This window comes from Carassius gibelio, chromosome A19, assembly GCF_023724105.1.
Source record: "Carassius gibelio isolate Cgi1373 ecotype wild population from Czech Republic chromosome A19, carGib1.2-hapl.c, whole genome shotgun sequence".
In the NCBI taxonomy this organism is placed as follows: domain Eukaryota; kingdom Metazoa; phylum Chordata; class Actinopteri; order Cypriniformes; family Cyprinidae; genus Carassius; species Carassius gibelio.
Genome location: NC_068389.1, coordinates 25,925,752 through 25,945,146, shown reverse-complemented (window position 1 = coordinate 25,945,146; position 19,395 = coordinate 25,925,752). Strand labels below are relative to the sequence as shown.

Genomic DNA, 19,395 nt, shown 5'->3' with positions numbered 1-19,395 from the left:
CAAAGTTAGTGAGGGTAAGATGAGCCACTCAGGAATAGAATAGGAGAGTTATTTCTGTTGTTGTTTTGTTTGTTTTTGTTGTTCCACTTAATAAGCATTATAATTAATGGAGTTATGATCTTACTATATATATGTGTGTGTGTGTGTGTGTGTACAGTATGTATATAGCTGCTTGATGTGTTCAGTCCTTCTTTAGGATTGCTCTTTGCTCTTCAGGTGTGTTGTACCTGCGAGATCACGGAGAGGAGTACGTGTTCACTTTCCCGAGTGCGTACGCTCGATCCATCCTCACCGTGCCGTGGGTGGAGCTCGGGGGAAAGGTCGCCATCAGCTGCGCCAAGACCGGATACTCGGCCAACGTCTCATTCCACACCAAACCCTTCTACGGGGGCAAACTTCACAGGTCAGCAACACTGATACTTAAATGAGACGTACAAACCCCATTCCAAAAAAGTTGGGACACTGTACAAATTGTGAATAAAAATAGAATGCAATGATGTGGAAGTTTCAAATTTCAATATTTTATTCAGAATACAACACAGATGACGTTAAATGTTTAAACTGAGAAAATGTATCATTTTAAGGGAAAAATAAGTTGATTTTACATTTCATGGCATCAACACATCTTAAAAAAGTTGGGACAAGGCCATGTTTACCACTATGTGGCATCCCCTCTTCTTTTTATAACAGTCTGCAAACGTCTGGGGACTGAGGAGACAAGCTGCTCAAGTTTAGGAATAGGAATGTTGTCCCATTCTTGTCTAATACAGGCTTCTAGTTGCTCAACTGTCTTAGGTCTTCTTTGTCGCATCTTCCTCTTTATGAAGCGCCAAATGTTTTCTATGAGTGAAAGATCTGGGTTGCAGGCTGACCTGGATCCTTCTATGCAGTCATGATGTTGTAATTGATGCAGTATGTGGTCTGGAATTGTGATGTTGGAAAATGCAAGGTCTTCCCTGAAAGAGACGATGTCTGGATGGGAGCATATGTTGTTCTAGAACTTGGATATAACTTTCAGCATTGATGGTGCCTTTCCAGATGTGTAAGCTGCCCATGCCACACGCACTCATGTAACCCCATACCATCAGAGTTGCAGGCTTCTTACATTTACATTTATTCATTTAGCTGACGCTTTTATCCAAAGCGACTTACAAATGCTACATATGTCAGAGGTCACACGCCTCTGGAGCAACTAGGGGTTAAGTGTCTTGCTCAGGGACACATTTGTGCCTCACAGTGGATTAGAACCCGGGTCTCTCACACCAACGGCATGCGTCTTATCCACTGTGCCATCACCACCCAGTTAATTTTCTTAACTGAGCGCTGATAACAACTTGGGTTGTCCTTGTCTAAAACCTATAGATATTTAGCCAGCAACGGCAAATGGCACGGTGGATTGTGTTCACTGACAATGTTTTCTGGAAGTATTCCTGAGCCCATGTTGTGATTTCCATTACAGTAGCATCCCTGTATGTGATGCTGTCCTGTCTAAGGGCTGAAGATCACAGCGTCCAGTATGGTTTTCTGTCCTTGACCTTTACACACAGAGATTGTTCAAGATTCTCCACTATTTTTCACCGCAGCATTGGGGGAATTGGTGATCCTCTGCCCATCTTGACTTCTGATAGACACTGCCTCTCTGAAAGGCTCTTTTTATACCCAATCATGTTCCCAATTGACCTATTAAGTTGCAAATTGGTCCTCCAGCTGTTCCTTATATGTACATTTAACTTTTCCAGCCTCGTATTGCTACCTGTCCCAGCTTTTTTGGAATGTGTAGCTCTCATGAAATCCAACATGAGCCAATATTTGGCGTGACATTTCAAAATGTCTCACTTTCAACATTTGATATGTTATCTATATTCAATTGTGAATTAAATATATGTTTATGAGATTTGTAAATTATTCCATTCCTTTTTTACTCACAATTTGTACAGTGTCCCAACTTGTTTGGAATCGGGTTTGTAACTGAGAGTGGTGTTGATGATAAATGATGATGATGATGATGAATGATGATGATAAATGCGTGTGTTCAGGGTCAGCGCAGAGGTGAAGCAGATCTCCAGCGGGATGGTGGTGTGTAAAGCTCAGGGCGAGTGGAACGGGACGCTTGAGTTCATCTACAGCGGAGGAGAGACCAAAGTCATCGACACCAACAAACTCCCCGTCATCAGGAAGATGATTCGCCCTGTGGAGAAACAGGGCCAGAGCGAGTCCAGGTCAAACTTTGTATTATATATATATATATATATATATATATATATACCTAGTTTTTTTATTTATGTGGTCATTGCTATAGTGTAGTGATACTCTGTCGTTGATCTCAGGCGTCTCTGGCAGCATGTGACTGCGGCGCTGAAGGAAGGGAATGTAGATCTGGCCACTGAACACAAGCATGTGTTAGAAGAAGACCAGCGATCAGACGAGAGACAGAGAGCTGCCAACAACATGCCCTGGAAACCCAAATACTTTAACAAAGAGGTGCGTTGATGACTGAAACATCTACAGCAGCCTCTGCAGTTCAACCGGGACTTTGGGGATAAAATGAACCATGTGTGAAGTCGATCTCTCTTCTGCAGCTAAGATCAAACCGTTTAACCATTGTTGTGGTGCTTCTGTGGAGTGAAGCTGATGAAGGTGTTTTGTCTGTGTGCAGGGTGACGGATGGGTCTACAGAAACCCCTTATGGAAAACATGTGGAAGAAAGGAAGTCGAACACAGGGACTGAAAACAAACAGCAGAAATCAAAGCCGGGAGAATAATGATGCATTATAATGCAGCACACTGTTGGCTGCACAGAAAAAACATATGAGAACATAGACACACAGAATAGACCTTTTATACACTGTTTAAGTGATACATTATTTTTCACGATTATCTAGCCAAGCCTTTGTGAATATGCACATGTACACAGTATTTAAGTCATCTGCCATTAGATGATGTGTTAACAGAGTAAGAGAGTTACGGATTTAACATCCAACATGCATTTAATAATGTGAACAAGACATTCAGAGACAAGTTTTAAACGGTCAATATTTCAGCTCATATTTCACCCCAAAATAAAAAATAAAATACATAACACACATATAATATTTAAATTATATCATATAATAAATAGTAACATTATACTTAATATATTATATATGTTTTTTTGCACTTCAATTTTTATTACTGTAATGCAGCCTAGTATTTTTATTCCATTACAAAAACAAATGTCAAATAATATTTTTTATTTAAATCATACTAACTTAAACGTCGTACAACAAACGCAATCACAATGTAGAAATACTTAATAGTATAAATCTCGGTGGTCCTAAAATAGGCATCGGTTTCTTATTTTTATAGTTAAGATAAATAAAACAGTATTTTAAAATGTGAAATATGACCCTCACGTGTTTTCTCAGATTTCTCCAGATGACTGATAACTGTGATCTGATGTTTGAGATGAAACAGCAGACATTAACGGGATGAAAACGGTTGTTTTCACTGATCATGTGAGCTGATGATGGTTTAGAGCTGAGCTCAGTCCTGTGGAAAATATGGTGGATATGATATGTTACTTAAGGAAGCTTGTATCCACCATGGATTAAAAACAGTAAATAAAAGGTAGCGTAATTGCACTTGGAAGCCCTGAACCGCAACGTGATATCAGTAAAACAAAGAATAAAATAAAAATAAAAAATCAATGTGGGGAAAAAAAAGAAAGTGTAAAATAGTGTATTACACCCTTCCTCAAAAGTTTTTCACTAAGCAAAAACTTTATCTCATTCAAACTTTTTCTCTTCCAAAAACTTTTCACTAACTTTTTTCTTCTTTTTTTCTTCTCAATCCGTCAGTAAAAGCCCTGCTATTGAATGTGCAAGACCTTTGGGAAATGATTACAAGCATAACAAAGTGCATTAAACACTCATGATACATGATTAGGATAACGCATTAAAATATCATGATAAGAAATAACAGATTGCAATATCACGCAGCATAATGGACTGTTTTTGTAAATGACAACCGAGGTCTTGGACGCTGTTTTTTTTTTTTTTTTTTTACCAAATTCTGGTCATTTTTATTGTGGTCTTTATGTGCCAAAGAAAAACATAAATGAGAACAGCAAGACGACGTTTTACAAGAGGATATGCACAATCTGTTCAGTGTTCGCTGTCAAGCATGCCATCTTTAAGACATCCATTCACAGCCTCATTTCTACAGAATACAAAAGAATACAAACAGAGATAGAAGCGTTTATAAAGAAATAAAAGGAATCAGTACAGAGTTATAGACTATAAAAATCCAGCCAGAGTTGAAGTCTGAGGACTGAAGCAGCATCAGATCAGTGACGGCGAGATCAGATCTCCATCTGTTTGTGCATACAAAACTCTACTATAAAATCTGAGTTATACATCACATGGAAAACATTCTTGTACAATTATCACAAAAAGAAAATCAATTCACAGTTACAGGAAAAAGTCCCGATAATTACTGCATCGATTTATTGCATACTAAAACGAAACAAAACACATTCACAAAGAAATATCAGTATTTGATTGCATATAAAATGTCCATTTATTTGGATTACATAGTATTAACAAAAACGAATCAACTTAATGTGATGCATATTTAATGTCAGTCATAATAAATGAAACCGGTCAAGATTTCTGTAATCGTACTAATGAACTGAATGTGTTTTAAATACACAATGCCAGGTTTATATAATTATCAGAAATCAATCTGATTTGTTTGAACTAATTGAATATTGTTTCATATTTTAACCATACGCATTTTGTTTTTAAATAAATTAAATTGTTTTCACAAAACACTTTGAAAATGATTATTTCAATAAAATCAATAGATGCAATAATACAGTAAGAAATCTGAGATTTCATTACTGCCAAATATGAATCACTTTATATTTATCGTGTTTTGTTTAAACTGTGTACTCCATTTTTATTTGCAATTCAAATACAGAAATCTTACATTTTAGGCCCCAATATTTTGTCACTTTCAAGTGTAAATGCTTCATGCGAGGAGAACATGAGATCTTTGGTTTAATATCTTCATTCTCCTTCAGATTTCATCTAAAATGTCTAAAAAGTTGTTGTTAACCTTCCCCTCTGTCATTCTCAGTCATATCAAACACGTATTCAAGCATGAAGCAGTGAAATAAAGATAATAACCAGCGTTAGAGCATCAGAGCACCAGCTGAAATCAAACCGTCGGTCTTCATCTTCATTGATCCGGTTCTGTTCAGTCTAGTCCAGTTCGCTTCAGTTTCCGGCTCAATCTTCGGCCTTTCTTCAGAACAAGTTTGTTTTTAATGAATCCTCGTTTCCTCCTGGAGCCCTGCACAGATCAACAACGTTAAAACGACATCAGGTCAAGAAAACAAGCGTAAATGACACTAGGAGACCTGTACCTTCCTGGAGTGTGTGTGTGTGTGATTGGTGACCCGAGGTTTGCGCTCCAGCGGCTGCCGGTTCTCCGGATCTTTGACTTTATAGATCCGGACGAGCCAGTGCTCGGAGGTAAAGGCTTCCTCCAGGTGCCTCAGCCTCACGTCCTTGTTTCCGATCTCGGCGTTTCGTGTTCGGTCGAATCCTGGAGGAGTCCTGAAGTCCAGCTGAACAGAGAGGAACACGTTTGACACACGAGAGACGCCAAACACGCTTCGGGATGAGATCATGTGACCAGCATCACCTGCATCTCTCCGAAGCGATAGTAGGACATCTTGTACATCAGAGAGTTGAGCAGCGCTGGAGACGCGGCTTTATCCACCCTGAACTCTCCCAGCGGCGTGAAGAAATCACTCTCCTGAACACACAACACAAACACTTCCTGTTCAGGAGGAACATGATCTTTGCTTTCAGTCTGTATGAGCTGGCAGTGATATCTCGTTACTATTTATATACTATTATTGTATTTATTTCATATTTAGAATGATCTTTTTATATAGTTTTTTTTATTTATTTTTTTCATTTATTTTTTTTTTTTTTTTAGATTTTTTTATCTTAGTTTTAGTAAATTATGTGCTTTCATCATTTTATTAGTTTTCTAATATTTCTATTTGTTTTCTATGTAATTATTATTATGATTATTATTATTATTATGATTATATATATATATACATACACATTTGTTTGTTTTTTATATTTCTATCTATTTTCTATGCAATTTATTTCAATTAATTTTGTCTAAATATATATCTATTTGTTAGTTTTTATTATTTCTATTTATTTTCTATGCAATTCATTTCTATTCAGCATGCCAAGATTTTTATCGAATATTGATATCTTATTTTAGCTTTATTTCAAAGAATGAACAAGATTTGCTGCAGTTTTAGTCATTTTATTTACATTTCTACCATATAGATTTAATTTATTTCAGTTTAAGTGATTTAAGTACTTCATCTTAAATTTATTAAAGTTAGTTGCATAGGCAACATCCCTGATTTTCGTTTAGGTTTTTTATCTAATATGTATATTTTATTTAGGCTTTATTTCAGTTTGAGTTCTATTTTACTGTTGGCTCTCATGATGACTGACCCGCACGTCTCTGGGATGTTCTCCCTCGGCGATCCTCACCATCCACAGGAACTTGTTGATGTCATCGCCCGAGTATCCTATCACCCCTCCGAAGATGATCAGCACATAGTCCACGTCCAGCAGCCTCATGATGTCATACGCCACGCTCTCATTGGACGCCATGGCTTTGCCCACCTGAGAGAGCCAATCAGAGAGAGGCAGTCAGACTTCCTGTCAAGCATCTCTTCCTGTGGCCAGCGCGCGTCTCACCAGTGCGATGTGGCTGTTGTTCCAGGTGTTGTTATCCACTAGCGTGGTTCTGTTGGCCATGCCTGCGATCTGATACCCATAATCCCACCAGCTCATGACACGCGCGTGTTGGTCTGTGTTGAGCCGCAGCCAATAGTACGCCTCTCTGAAATCATCCAGGATGCGGCGTGATCTGAAACACACAGGAGGACGGATGAGCCGCTGTATATGTGTTCATGTGTGTGTGTGTGTGTGTGTGTGTGTCAGTACCCGTCGTGGTTGTATGACGCCAGCACAACACTGGGACTGGAATAAGCGTTACTGGTGACCCATGTGCAGTGAACGGTGAACATCAGCAGCAGCAGCAGCAGGAGGACGATCACCAGACTCCTGATGTTTGATCCCAAACCCTCTTCACACACGTGATGCTTGCGCAGCTTACCAGCCTGAAACACACACACCAGCAGGGGGCGACACACATCAGTTTAACACACATGATCACTAGACTGCCTAAAGTCAATATTAAAATTACATTACTCTAAACCTCTCAAACATTATTTATAATCCTTATATGTGACCCTGGAATACAAAACCAGTCTTAAGTGTAAATATTTAAAAATTGATATTTATAAACAGTCTGAAAGCTGAATAAATAAGCTTTCCTTTGATTTATGGTATTTAGGACCGGACAATATTTGGAGGAGATACAACTATTTGAAAATCTGAAATCTGAGGGTGTAAAAACTTTTAAAGTCACTTTTAAAGTTCTCCAAATGAATTCTTAGCAATACATATTACTAATAAAAAATTAAGCTTTGATATATTTACGGTAGAAAATTCACAAAATATTTTCATGGAACATTATCTTTATTGAATATCCTAATGGTTTTTGGCATAAAATAAAAGTCTATAATTTTGACCCATTCAATGTATTTTTGGCTATTGCTATAAATATACCCCAGAGACTTAAGACTGGTTTTGTGCTCCAGGGTCACATATATATTTATATTTTATGTATTTTGGAAACAATTATATATTTATTTCATTATATATTTATGTTTTATGCAATAAATTTACAAATTTTAAATAATAATTCAAATTAAATATTTAAATAAAACTTTATCTACCTTTGGGATACAGTAAATAATAAAAAAATATATAATAAAATGTACACATTTATAAATTATTTATAATTAAATGTTTACATTTTCAAATAATTTATTTTATTATTAAGTCATTTTTATGTAATTTTTATATAATAGAATTTATTATATATATTTTTTATAATAATTCATATATTTATTTATTTTAATAAATATTTTAATTTATATTCTTAATCAATTAAATTATATATATATATATATATATATATATATATATATATATATATATATATATATATATGAGAATAGTGTTTTGAGTTACATCAGCATAAATGCCTAAAGATGCCAAAAAGATGAATTGTTCATTGTGCTGTGATGCACAAAGTCACTTTCAAACCAAACATCTTTCTGTTGGTCAACATGGTCACTTAGTTAAAAATAACTGGCAAAATCTGCTTTAGGCTTTCATTTTCTGCCCTCTCACGAAATTCACAATCACTCAAACAAACGAGACATCTACAAAATTCATGTTAAAGTTGTTTTTTTGCTGATCTGAAGTGTTTCAGATGTTCTCAAATATTTCTTGAATGTTTGTCTGTAGTGAATCATTTATCTTCTGTAGATTCATGCAGGTTCTTGTCGCACCTTATCATAGAGACTCCCAGGGTTCCTCCTGTTGTCCTCGTCAGAGGTGTCTTCAGCCGGAGGATCGTCCTGCTTGAGCTCGTCGCTCAGATAGCGTTCAAACACGCTGGAGAAACACACGGCCGACAGAACGCACACCACAGGCGTCAGAGTCAGCATGAGCCGCACCATCACACCGGCGAAATACACCGCGCTGATGCCATACAGAACCACTGCAGGACAAACACAGACACACACACACCTGAGACACGCAGCACTGGACCTGAAGGAAAGCACTCACAGCACGGCACGTACCGAACACGCGCTCGGCGTTGATGTTTCTGATGCAGAACCACAGGCCTGCTGGGAAGGTGCAGACCAGGATGTGAAGATCAAAGAAGAAGGAAACCCAGGTGGTCGGCTGGTGCTCCGACACCGATGCGATGATCGGAATATGAATCTTAGCATAGCTGCACAAAAAATATCAGACGGCGTGAAAATATCTCCTGAAATTAACACAAACTCTGATTTAAAATGACATTTTTGTGTTGTTTGCCTGTAAAGAAAAGGCCAAAAAGAGCTGCTGTGCAGATGTTAGGGTTTCAGTTGCAAGGGTGTTCTGAGTGGAGTTTAGCTTGTTGCTAAACATGAGTTTTTGATTGTAAATGATGTACCGTATTTTCCAGACTATAGGTCGCACTTTTTTTCATAGTTTGGCTGGTCCTGCGACTTATAGTCAGGTGCGACTTATTTATAAAAATTAATTTGACATGAACCGAGAGAAATGAACCAAGAGAAAACATTACCGTCTACAGCCACGAGAGGGCGCTCTATACTGCCAGAGATGCTGCTCAGTGCTCCTGTAGTCTACACTGAGCAGCATATAGCGCCCTCTCGTGGCTGTAGACGGTAATGTTTTCTCTTGGTTCTAAATAAATGCAACTTATAGTCCAGTGCGACTTGTATATGTTTTTTTCCTCGTCATGACGTATTTTTTGACTGATGCGACTTAAACTCAGGTGCGACTTATAGTCCGAAAAATACGGTAATTGTCAGTGTATTTTTACCCCGTGTCCCAGAGTGAATAAAAGCGTCCGCTCCACGGAGCGATCCAACCTGAACACACAAACACACACCAACATGAACAGACGCTCATGTCATCATATATGTCACATGATCATGTACCGCGGTAAACTGACCGATGCAGCTGAGGTAAACAACACACACAAACAGCAGCAGCGCAGCGACACAAACGCAGACAGAAAACAGAGTCTGTTTGTCCTGCCGCGTCAGTCTGTCCCGCAGGAACTGCAGGAACGAGTAGAGCTGCACGAGCACGAACACACCTGCACACACACACACACACACTGAATCAACATTAAATCAACACTCAATCAACGTTTGTGTTTGTGACTCAGTAGCCAATGAGGAGAGACTCACCAGCTGCTGCCATGTGTTCGCTGGTTCTGATTGGCTGAAACCCAACGAAAGGAATCTGCATAGACAGAATCAGACCAATGATGTAGAACGCGCTGTACGCTGAGAGAGAGAGAGACGGCCAATCAGAATCAACGCTGGAATGAATCAAAGTGCAGTTTCTGCTGTGAATCTTGACTGAGACTCACCGATGTAAACTCTCTTACTGAAGCGGCGCATCAACAGCAGAACGAACACGTGAAGAGGAATCAGATTAATGATGAAGACGTAACCGCCCCACGCCGACACCTCAAACACAAACACACACACAAACACTCTGTACGTCCGAAGTCATTTCTAGATTATTTCCCTATTTGGTCAAAAAACAAAACAACAACATTAATTTCCCTCTGTGAAAAACACTCTGATTGTCTGAATCATTTTGACCGTAAGCAGAAACAAAGAAACAATCAGCTTTAACAGTTCAGAAGAAAAACAGACTGAATGTGATGAACATATTTGTGAACGAACAAAGAGATTTAGTCTTGTTATTTGAGAGTGTTTGTTATCAGATCTCACTAATGTGATGGAAACACCTCCAATACCCTTAATAAAAAGAATTACATTTTAACATACTTAGTAAGGAAATAGTATACTTAAGAATTTACGGGTGATGAAAGGTTAATGTTTTGGTTTTGGGAGTCCCCAACAATAGGTTGACACTTTCATTGTCTTATAATATGCATTTATTTTTACCTTACACGCACAACTACTCCCAAACTATTTGTATAATGATGAATTTTTCCAAACCCCTCCTTTGCGTGATGCTAATCTGCGGTGATTGGTCTGATTTTCATTAAATTATGCCTGTAATGCCTGATAAAGCAGTGTTTGTGAGCGCAGTGCTGCTTTGTGTACAGTGTTACCGGGAAAACCAATATTTTTACTGTTCCGAAAGAAGCACCTAGTGGCAAAGAATGGATTTGCTTTTTCATTCAAACAAATGCAAAAAGACCAACAAGTGGGTGAGAAATATGCTAATATTTCATGCTGTCGTCAACATGAAACTGATTTTTATTCTTTTTTAAAAATGACTTGTTTCAATGATTCAGAGTCTACTCTTTCTTTGAGAGGCAATAACTTTATACAAGGTGCACTTTCAGATTTAAAACTTTGCAGGATGCTTTCATTCACTAAGAGCTGTGTTACACACTGCATGAAAGGTCATTTTTCAAAAATCCATAATAGAGGCACTAAGGCAATGGATGTAATGGTTTCACTTAAATACATGTTATTTGCAATTAAATAAAGATGTATTATAGTTTACTTTTATATTAAATACCACTAGTTGAATTTACGTGTGCTTTTTCAACCCACTTAAAGAGGACTTAAGTTCATTTTTATATGCAGTTTCATAATTACTGTCTTTGAAATATGGGTAAGTGTACTGCCCAATGTACTAACAAGCATTTATGCAAGTATTTAAATAATGCACAGTACAAGTTAACATTCAGTACACTTAATGCATCTCTTCTTCCCTGTAGATACACAGACTGAATTCAGTAAATTTTTAACACTCACCATGTAGAAGTACGAGAGGCAACATCCGACGGTCCAGAACACTGATCCAGTTTTAATTGACTTCACCTGAACGAACACAGAAAACTCACTTCCAGTTCAATTCAAAAAGCCAAGCCAAACTTCCTCCAGAGCTTCCTCTTACCCACAGGAAGTAGGTGAACTGCAGGGCGAAAATGGCGATGGCCTCGTTATCGAAGGATCCAGCCACCGAGCGTGAGATGTATCCGGGCACGATGGCCATGAAGCAGGCGGACAGAAGCCCCGCCCCCTGATTCCACAGCTCACGTGTCAGCAGGAAGGTGGCCACGGCCGTCAGAGCGCTGAAGACGGGTGCCAGGAACACGCAGACGTCCCGGATGTGGACGGTCAGGTGGACGAGGTTCAAGATGTAGTGAATCAGACCTGCAGTCACCATCAGACCAGGATAGACCTGCAGGAACACAGAAAGCGGTCAGAGCTCCTCAGATGAATCAAGATTTCATACGTGAATGAACTGAATCCCGACTCACTGTTCCTCCAACGATTCGCCCCAGAGGATACCAGGCTCTCTCATCGAACCAGTTGAGGAACTCGTAGAAACCGTTGGTGGTCAGATGATGGGTGGATCTGTAGTTAAACCTGTTCACAAACACACATGAATATTCACAGACTGCTGCATATGCAAATGAGATTTAGCAGAGGTTGTGCTGATATCCAACATGAACGTAACGTGATTTGTGCGGTGTGATGTTTCTGCCCTTCTTTACAGAACTTTCAGAACAGCTGAACTGGAATCAGTCCACCTTCTTTGTATTTTTTGATTTTTGTAGCAATAGCCAAAAAAACATTTTATGGGTGAAAATTATAGATTTTTCTTTTATGCCAAAAATCATTATGATAAAAAGTCAAGATACATGAAGATATCTTCCATGAAGATATTATGTAAATTTCCTACCGTAAATATATTGAAACATATTTTTTGATAAGTAATATGCATTGCTAAGAAATTCATTTGGACAATTTTAAAGGTGATTTGCTCAAAATTGTGATATTTTTTATGACTGGTTTTGTGGTCTAGGGTCACATATATATGCTATGAATTATGACAGACTTTACATTCTGATGATGAAGCTATAACAAGCTCACAACATAAACAAATAAACAACGTGCTCATGACATATAAATGATAAATAAATAAATAAAATGAGCTCATGACAAATACATAAATGAATAAAGATAGAGAGTAAAGAAAGTACATGAAAAGCATCATTCAGTTCCAGATAAATGAAAATACAAATAAATGTTTGAAATAAATAGATGAACTCGTGACAAATAAATACATAAATAAATGAAGACAGTCGAAAGACAGAAAGTTAAGCAAAGAGTCCAGAGTCCAGACGAATGCATGCATGAATGAAAAATAAACTGCTTATAAATAAATAAATAACAAGCAATAGCAAAACAAATATAAATATACTGTATGAATCTTCTGAAGGTATGAGCTGTAAACAATGACACTGAGCTTCCTCAGACTCTGAGTGAACATGAACATCATCTGCATCTGTCTGTCTGGATCAGACCAGCATCTGTGAGCACAATATGAGAGAAACTCACACACACACACACACATCCAAACACACAACAGACAGTCTGAGCGGATGACAGGCTGAATGTGTATGTGAGCTGATCTCAGAGAACCCATATTTCTCTGCTCTAGAGGTCGTGAAGCCAGTGCTGGTAATCCATCAAAGATGACACACACACACACACACACAGAGAGAGAGAGACATTGTTTTAGGAAAGTCAGTCCTCAATAATCAGTTTTCTCCAGTTTTCTGTGTCTATGACAGATTCTGTTGTACAGTCAAAAGTGTTGGAATGTGACTCTATACAAGAACACAATCTGAATTAAAAATCAAAGTGATATTGATGACAAACACACCTGATCTGATTTTTTTTTTTTTTTTTTTAAAGAACTGAACTTCTTTAAAACACAATTCATCTGAATTGAAAACAAACAGATATGATGATTTAAAACGCAAATTATATTACTTAAAAATCCCATGGATTAAACATGGATTAAAAACACAACAGGTCTGAATATCAAAACCAAATTAATATACAAAATAAAAAACTGATCTGAAATAACATGTCAACATTAACGGATTACAAACAGTTTACATGAATTAAAAGCAGAACCAAATTTATCGAAAAACAATTGATCTTAACTAATAATTAAACTGAAATAGATTGCAATCACAACTGATCTGAATTCAAATCAGAACCAAATTTATTAAATAAACACAATTGATCTGAATTAAAAACATAACTGATGAGTAAATCAAGAAGGTTTATTTTGAGAATAAATACTGAGAGATGACTGTAAGTGTTTTATTTCTAAATTCAGAATATCTAGATCAGACCAAGTTCACATTTTCATATTTATTCCACATATTCAATATCACCTGAACTAAATGCCATTATGGACAAACTACAGGCAACAACCACAATAAAATGACTGAACTGATCTCTGTGACAAACCCTAGTCAAACATGAGCAGCTCGTAACAACAATATTCATCGCAATCTCAGGATTACCCAACTCAGATTGAGTGTTTGTTTACACACGTGAAGCTCAAAATCAAAAGGTGACACTGAAACACGAGACTGGAGGAGGAGGAGGAGGAGGAAGAGGAAGAGGAAGAGTCATGCGATTACAGAACAGAAGAAAAGTGGTCATGTTGTCTCCAACACTGGATGGATGGAGGTTTTCAGACAGATGTTTCCAGCTCAGCATGAGTCCTCTCACTTCACACACAAAAACTCACAAAGAACAGAGTTTAGAGAGACATAGGAGCCTGAATTCACCATCAACAAAGAGAAAAATGAAAGAGTGACAGACAAAGAGTGAGAGAGAGAGAGAGACAGGTGGAGGTGAAATAAATGTGATGGATAACAGCTTCTTTTTTTGGGACAATGGACAACATACACACATAAAGAGTGACCCATTTCTACCTTCTGGGCAGCTCTGAATCTAGAATTACAATGAACAAAAACCTCAATAACTCACCAACCCAAAAACATGTTAATCTGGCATGGATTTCATCATAAATGACAGTATTTAAGCTATTGTTTAGGTTTAAGAACGACCGACAGACAGACATCAATAAGACATGAAAGTGTCTCTAAGAAGAAGAGTCTATCACAAACGACTCCAGGACGTTTGATCCATTCAAAACTCAATAAAACACCAGTGAAAGATCGACGGCAGAACAGAGAACAAACACAGACGTCTGGCTGAATCTCCTGCGTCTCAGATGTACAAAGACCCCTGTAATCACACATGTGTCCTCATCGTTTGAGTCAGCTAAGCTTTAACAACTCTAGATCAACAAACACAAACCTGCCATGACTAAATGAGATTTGGATTCATTCAAATGATTAAAAGCGGCCACGCATTGAAACATCCTGATCACAGTTTCTGTATTCAGACTCTGATCAGATCAGACGTTTCATGAGGATTTACATGAAAATAAAGCAGGTGGAGCATTACCAGAGCTTCATGCTGAAGATAACCACCATCTGTTAGAGAATAATCTGATTCGTCTGACGTGGAGAGATTCAATGATGGAGCGGGATCTCTGCTCACTTCATGGCACGATCAGAAGAAAACAGCACCGGTTTCATCCTGATCAGAGATTCAGAGCTGGTCTGAGATCAGTCAGAAACCATTCAGATCTCACAGGGAAATGCATCGGCTCTTATTAGACTCCAAAAAGATTCAATTCATCCAGTTTGATTCATTTTACAGTGAAACATGACCTGATCTTACACTGCCAGAGCACTGAACACACTACATCAATATCAGGAATTATTTAGGTTTATTAAGGGACAATATTTCCCCCCTAGAATTAAATTCTGACAATCATTTATGTTTCTTAATGGGGGCATGTTCTTCCTACCAAATAAACACAGAGAAAATGCTGTCTATGCAAAAACTAATGTATTAATATGAATTGCCAATCTGAACAGTTATGTCAATACATCTTACCAGATCCTAAATGAAAACTACAGTCAGAATGAACTTGAATTTAAGGATGCAAGCTCATTATTTCACATGTAACATCCCTCAAGCACATGAACTCGTAAACCGCACACAATGACCCCTCGTATCACAACAGACACACAAGAAACAAATGCTGTTTTCAGCCAGGGAAAAATAATCAGTGACACCATTTTATTGTGCAATGCAGTAAAACCCAAGGACAAGAGAGCCGTTTAGTGCATTATTATATGTTTAAAACAGAATAATTTGTGCATGCCAGTGACCAAATGAAGCAGAAATCATATTTAAATATCACATCATACTTCAGAGCAGAAATATTAATCAAGCTGAGGCTTAAAACAAGAGCTATAGGATTACTGTGGAATCAATCAATACAGCTAATACAACTATTAAATTGACTCACTGTGAACCCAACAAGCTCTCTGCAAACAGCTGATGTTGGATCTTGTCTTTTGTGCATTTATAGATCATAAAAACTGTCAAGGTCAAGTTCAAACTTTATATTAGAAGATATTTATATGTGGACTAGGAGGTGTGAGACGCTGGTGTTGGATAACTGTACATCACAAGGTCACAGACAGATGTATAAAACTCTATAGATGAGCTTGAGTTTACAAGAAAACAGAGACATTGTAAAAAACAGCCTTTAAATCAAACTAAATTACTGTGATATGGGAGAAGTCACAAGTTACGAGTCTGAACAGGCACTCTAAAGAATCTGATCTATCTTCAGTAGAATTCAACCTTTAGAACAAAATCAACAGAAAAAAAACATTCATTATTTTTCTGCATGGGAAAAACAAACATACACTTTTTTAGGACTATGTAAGTGATCGTGAAATCTAACTTGGTTTACTTTCTCAGTTGCATGCACATCAATAGGAAGTGGTGATAGCGACAATAGGAAGTTCAGGGCTGCTGAAAAGAAATGTAGGATATCGATTGTCTTTTGAGAAATGGCCTCCAGAACAGAGAGTCAAGGACAAACTGAGAGTGCAAAATAAACGAGCTCTCATTTATTACCGACCGCACAGAGAAAAAGAGAAAAACAGAGAGTGAAGAGAGAGCAGAAGAGATAAAACATACTACTGTACATATAAAAATAAAAAATGAAAATGAAAATGAATATATAAAACAGTGCACAGAACATATCATGGCACGTGTGAGTGGTGTGTAGATAACATCTCAGCAATATGTTATTTAGCAGTTTAGGTTTTGGGTAAAAATGTCTTTTGACAGTTCGACAATGAGTCACAGAAAATGATGAAGATGATTTGATGATGGAAAAAAGAAGAAAAGACTAAAATTGTGGATCATAATTGCTTCTGATTCACTTGAGCATTTACAAAGATGCACAAAAAGGAAATGTATTTATTTATTTGCATGCATGCATGCAATATCATTTGCAGAAATGCTATTTGGCAAACTAAATATTAGTAAAAATATATATATATATATATAATAATAACACTAAAATTTCACTAAATAAAGATAATTATATACAATACTTTAACAGCAAAATTTTTCTTACAACAACATAAAAAATACAGACATCATATAAACTCTTCCACTTTGATATTTGACAGAAAAGCTTATAATTTTCCCAGTACAAGCTCTTTCTGAAAATATTACTTTCCATTATTGATTGTCTTTTTTTAATTTTTTTTATAAAATCCTTGTCTAATACAATTTAAATCAGAACATTCAAATAAAATATGCTGTATAGTCTGTCATATTCTCAAAGCAGAGCATGAAATGAAGACTATTGTCAAATCAATATGTGTGTGATGATGATTGCTCAGGACCTAAAGCCAGTTAGAAGATGACATGACAGCATTTGAAGTCATCGCAAGCAAGCAAGCGTCCAGTGCGAATGGCCGGGCAGTTATATCATGCTCCCTGTGCAGACAGCTCACTACACTCCTAACAAACGTTCTTTATTGGAATCAATGGTTCCATGAAGACCATTTAAGATCCATGGAACCCTTGCATTCCACAAAAGGTTCTTTCTAAAAGGTTCTTTAGATCAACACAATGAAAAACAAATGGTTTGTTCAAGAAATGTACACTTAAAGGTTATTTGGGATACAAAAAAAGGTTTATTCCATGGCATTGCTGAGAAAAAAAAAAGGTTTATTTTTAATATTGTGGGTTGGAGACAGCTACTGTCTTACCAGCACCTCCCTGACACAAATGCATGCAACAAACCACCGCAAGACAGAAAGAGAGAGAAAGAACTGCAAAACAACATGAACATGCCAGAGGCGATCACAAATGAAGAAATGAACAACAGCGGGAGAAGAAGAAAGCGAGAGAAAGGAGGAATACTCGGACTGAATTTCACCTCATTGATGATCTTCAGCGGCTGAAGGAGAATGTGAAATACTGAAACACCTGCAAAACAAACCCAGGTGAAGACAAACTTCTAATGCAGCGGCTTTAGCTATTGATTTCCTGTATCAGATGTAACACAAAACCTCTGGACACAGTCATTACCTGATTCCTTTAGAGCCCAACACAGACATAAACATCAAATATTGATTATAGTTGAAAATGGGAAGAGGGAAAGTAGACATGAGACTCAATTATACAGTGAGACACAAATATTTACCCTCAGAATAATACTATCAACGTCGAGTATTCTAAAGAGATGCGTATTTATTAGTGTCAATGACTAGGAATGGCATTATATTAAAATAATTAAAATAATTGTTATAATTAAACTGATTAAATTCTTTAATTCCAGTTTCTTTAAAAACTGAACTTTTTTTTTTATCAAGTTATTTTATTAAATTATTTTTACTCACAAATAGTAATTTACACTCAGTCAATTATAATGTACGAAGTCCCACACATCGCAGGAAAAAATTAGTAGGCATGATTTTGTGCGCATGATTTACTATTTTGTTCCCTTGAATTAGTAAATTCTGCGCACAATTTAGCAAATCGGGGAACGAATTTAGTGCAGAAATTAGTAAATCGTGCACATGATTTATTAATTTTTTCTTGCATGTCATGTACACGGTTCCATTATTTTAACACTTGACATAACTAGCAAAATTTGAATAGGTTATAAAACTTTACTTTGAGGATTTAAGATTTTATTGACTTTTCAAAGTCTACAAATCAGACTTTTAAGATGACCTTATTCATCTAAGTTTTACAAGACCCTGGTTCTTGGCGGTTTTTGAGGGAATTAATTAAAATAATAAATATTTTATTTATTTTTTTAGCTTACTTAAATGTTTTTTATTATTATTATTGTTGTTGTTATTATTTAAGTTGAGAACATTTGAATTGAGTGAGATATGTTGAGATTTATTTGCTGGAGAACATTGCACATTATGCATTCTCACTGAGTCGCTCAAGTTAGAAAGAAAAAACTTCAAAGAGCTTTTGTGACATCAAGTGATTTACAGTGAAATCTCTTCAAAACGTCTGAATATGCCGACTAAATAGATCCTTTGAAATGTATGCATCTGAAAACCTGATGAATGACAAATGAGTTAGCGTGTGGTGATGCTCTAAAATAATACTTCTCAAAGCATTTCCCATTGCAGGAGGAAAACGCTTTCAGCGATTCCTTTTAGCGCTTCTTAGCAGAGGTGTCAAGTAACGAAGTACAAATACTTCGTTACTGTACTTAAGTAGAAATTTGGGGTATCTATACTTTACTTGAGTGATTATTTTTCAGCCGACTTTTTACTTCTACTCCTTACATATTCAGGCAAGTATCTGTACTTTGTACTCCTTACATTTTAAAAATAGCTTCGTTACTGCTGTTTCATTTCGGCTTGTTTACATTCCGGCTTGTCATCATTAATAAAAAAAAAAAAAAAAAAAAAAAAAAAACCTATCCAGATAAA

At 36.8% G+C, this 19,395-nt stretch overlaps 2 protein-coding genes across 2 annotated transcripts in view; one reads left to right on the top strand and one right to left on the bottom strand.

The window, feature by feature from the left end:
• LOC127935739 (oxysterol-binding protein-related protein 10) overlaps positions 1 to 3,490 on the top strand; it is a 23,021-nt gene extending 19,531 nt beyond the window's left edge. Inside the window, exons 10-13 of the mRNA XM_052533867.1 lie at positions 217 to 403; positions 2,037 to 2,219; positions 2,328 to 2,481; positions 2,657 to 3,490. Of these exons, the coding sequence (XP_052389827.1) occupies positions 217 to 403; positions 2,037 to 2,219; positions 2,328 to 2,481; positions 2,657 to 2,728 (596 nt within the window). The 3' untranslated portion in view covers positions 2,729 to 3,490. The remainder of the gene's footprint in view (positions 1 to 216; positions 404 to 2,036; positions 2,220 to 2,327; positions 2,482 to 2,656) is intronic.
• A 756-nt stretch (positions 3,491 to 4,246) lies between these two features.
• LOC127935738 (dolichyl-diphosphooligosaccharide--protein glycosyltransferase subunit STT3B-like) overlaps positions 4,247 to 19,395 on the bottom strand; it is a 28,408-nt gene continuing 13,259 nt past the window's right edge. The window contains exons 2-16 of the mRNA XM_052533866.1: positions 11,995 to 12,103; positions 11,628 to 11,915; positions 11,486 to 11,551; positions 10,114 to 10,213; positions 9,929 to 10,027; positions 9,688 to 9,834; positions 9,556 to 9,604; positions 8,804 to 8,958; positions 8,510 to 8,721; positions 7,032 to 7,207; positions 6,783 to 6,954; positions 6,534 to 6,707; positions 5,689 to 5,802; positions 5,408 to 5,611; positions 4,247 to 5,334 (exon numbers count right to left, since the gene is read on the bottom strand). Coding sequence (XP_052389826.1) covers positions 5,239 to 5,334; positions 5,408 to 5,611; positions 5,689 to 5,802; positions 6,534 to 6,707; positions 6,783 to 6,954; positions 7,032 to 7,207; positions 8,510 to 8,721; positions 8,804 to 8,958; positions 9,556 to 9,604; positions 9,688 to 9,834; positions 9,929 to 10,027; positions 10,114 to 10,213; positions 11,486 to 11,551; positions 11,628 to 11,915; positions 11,995 to 12,103 — 2,161 coding nt within the window. The 3' untranslated portion in view covers positions 4,247 to 5,238. The remainder of the gene's footprint in view (positions 5,335 to 5,407; positions 5,612 to 5,688; positions 5,803 to 6,533; positions 6,708 to 6,782; positions 6,955 to 7,031; positions 7,208 to 8,509; positions 8,722 to 8,803; positions 8,959 to 9,555; positions 9,605 to 9,687; positions 9,835 to 9,928; positions 10,028 to 10,113; positions 10,214 to 11,485; positions 11,552 to 11,627; positions 11,916 to 11,994; positions 12,104 to 19,395) is intronic.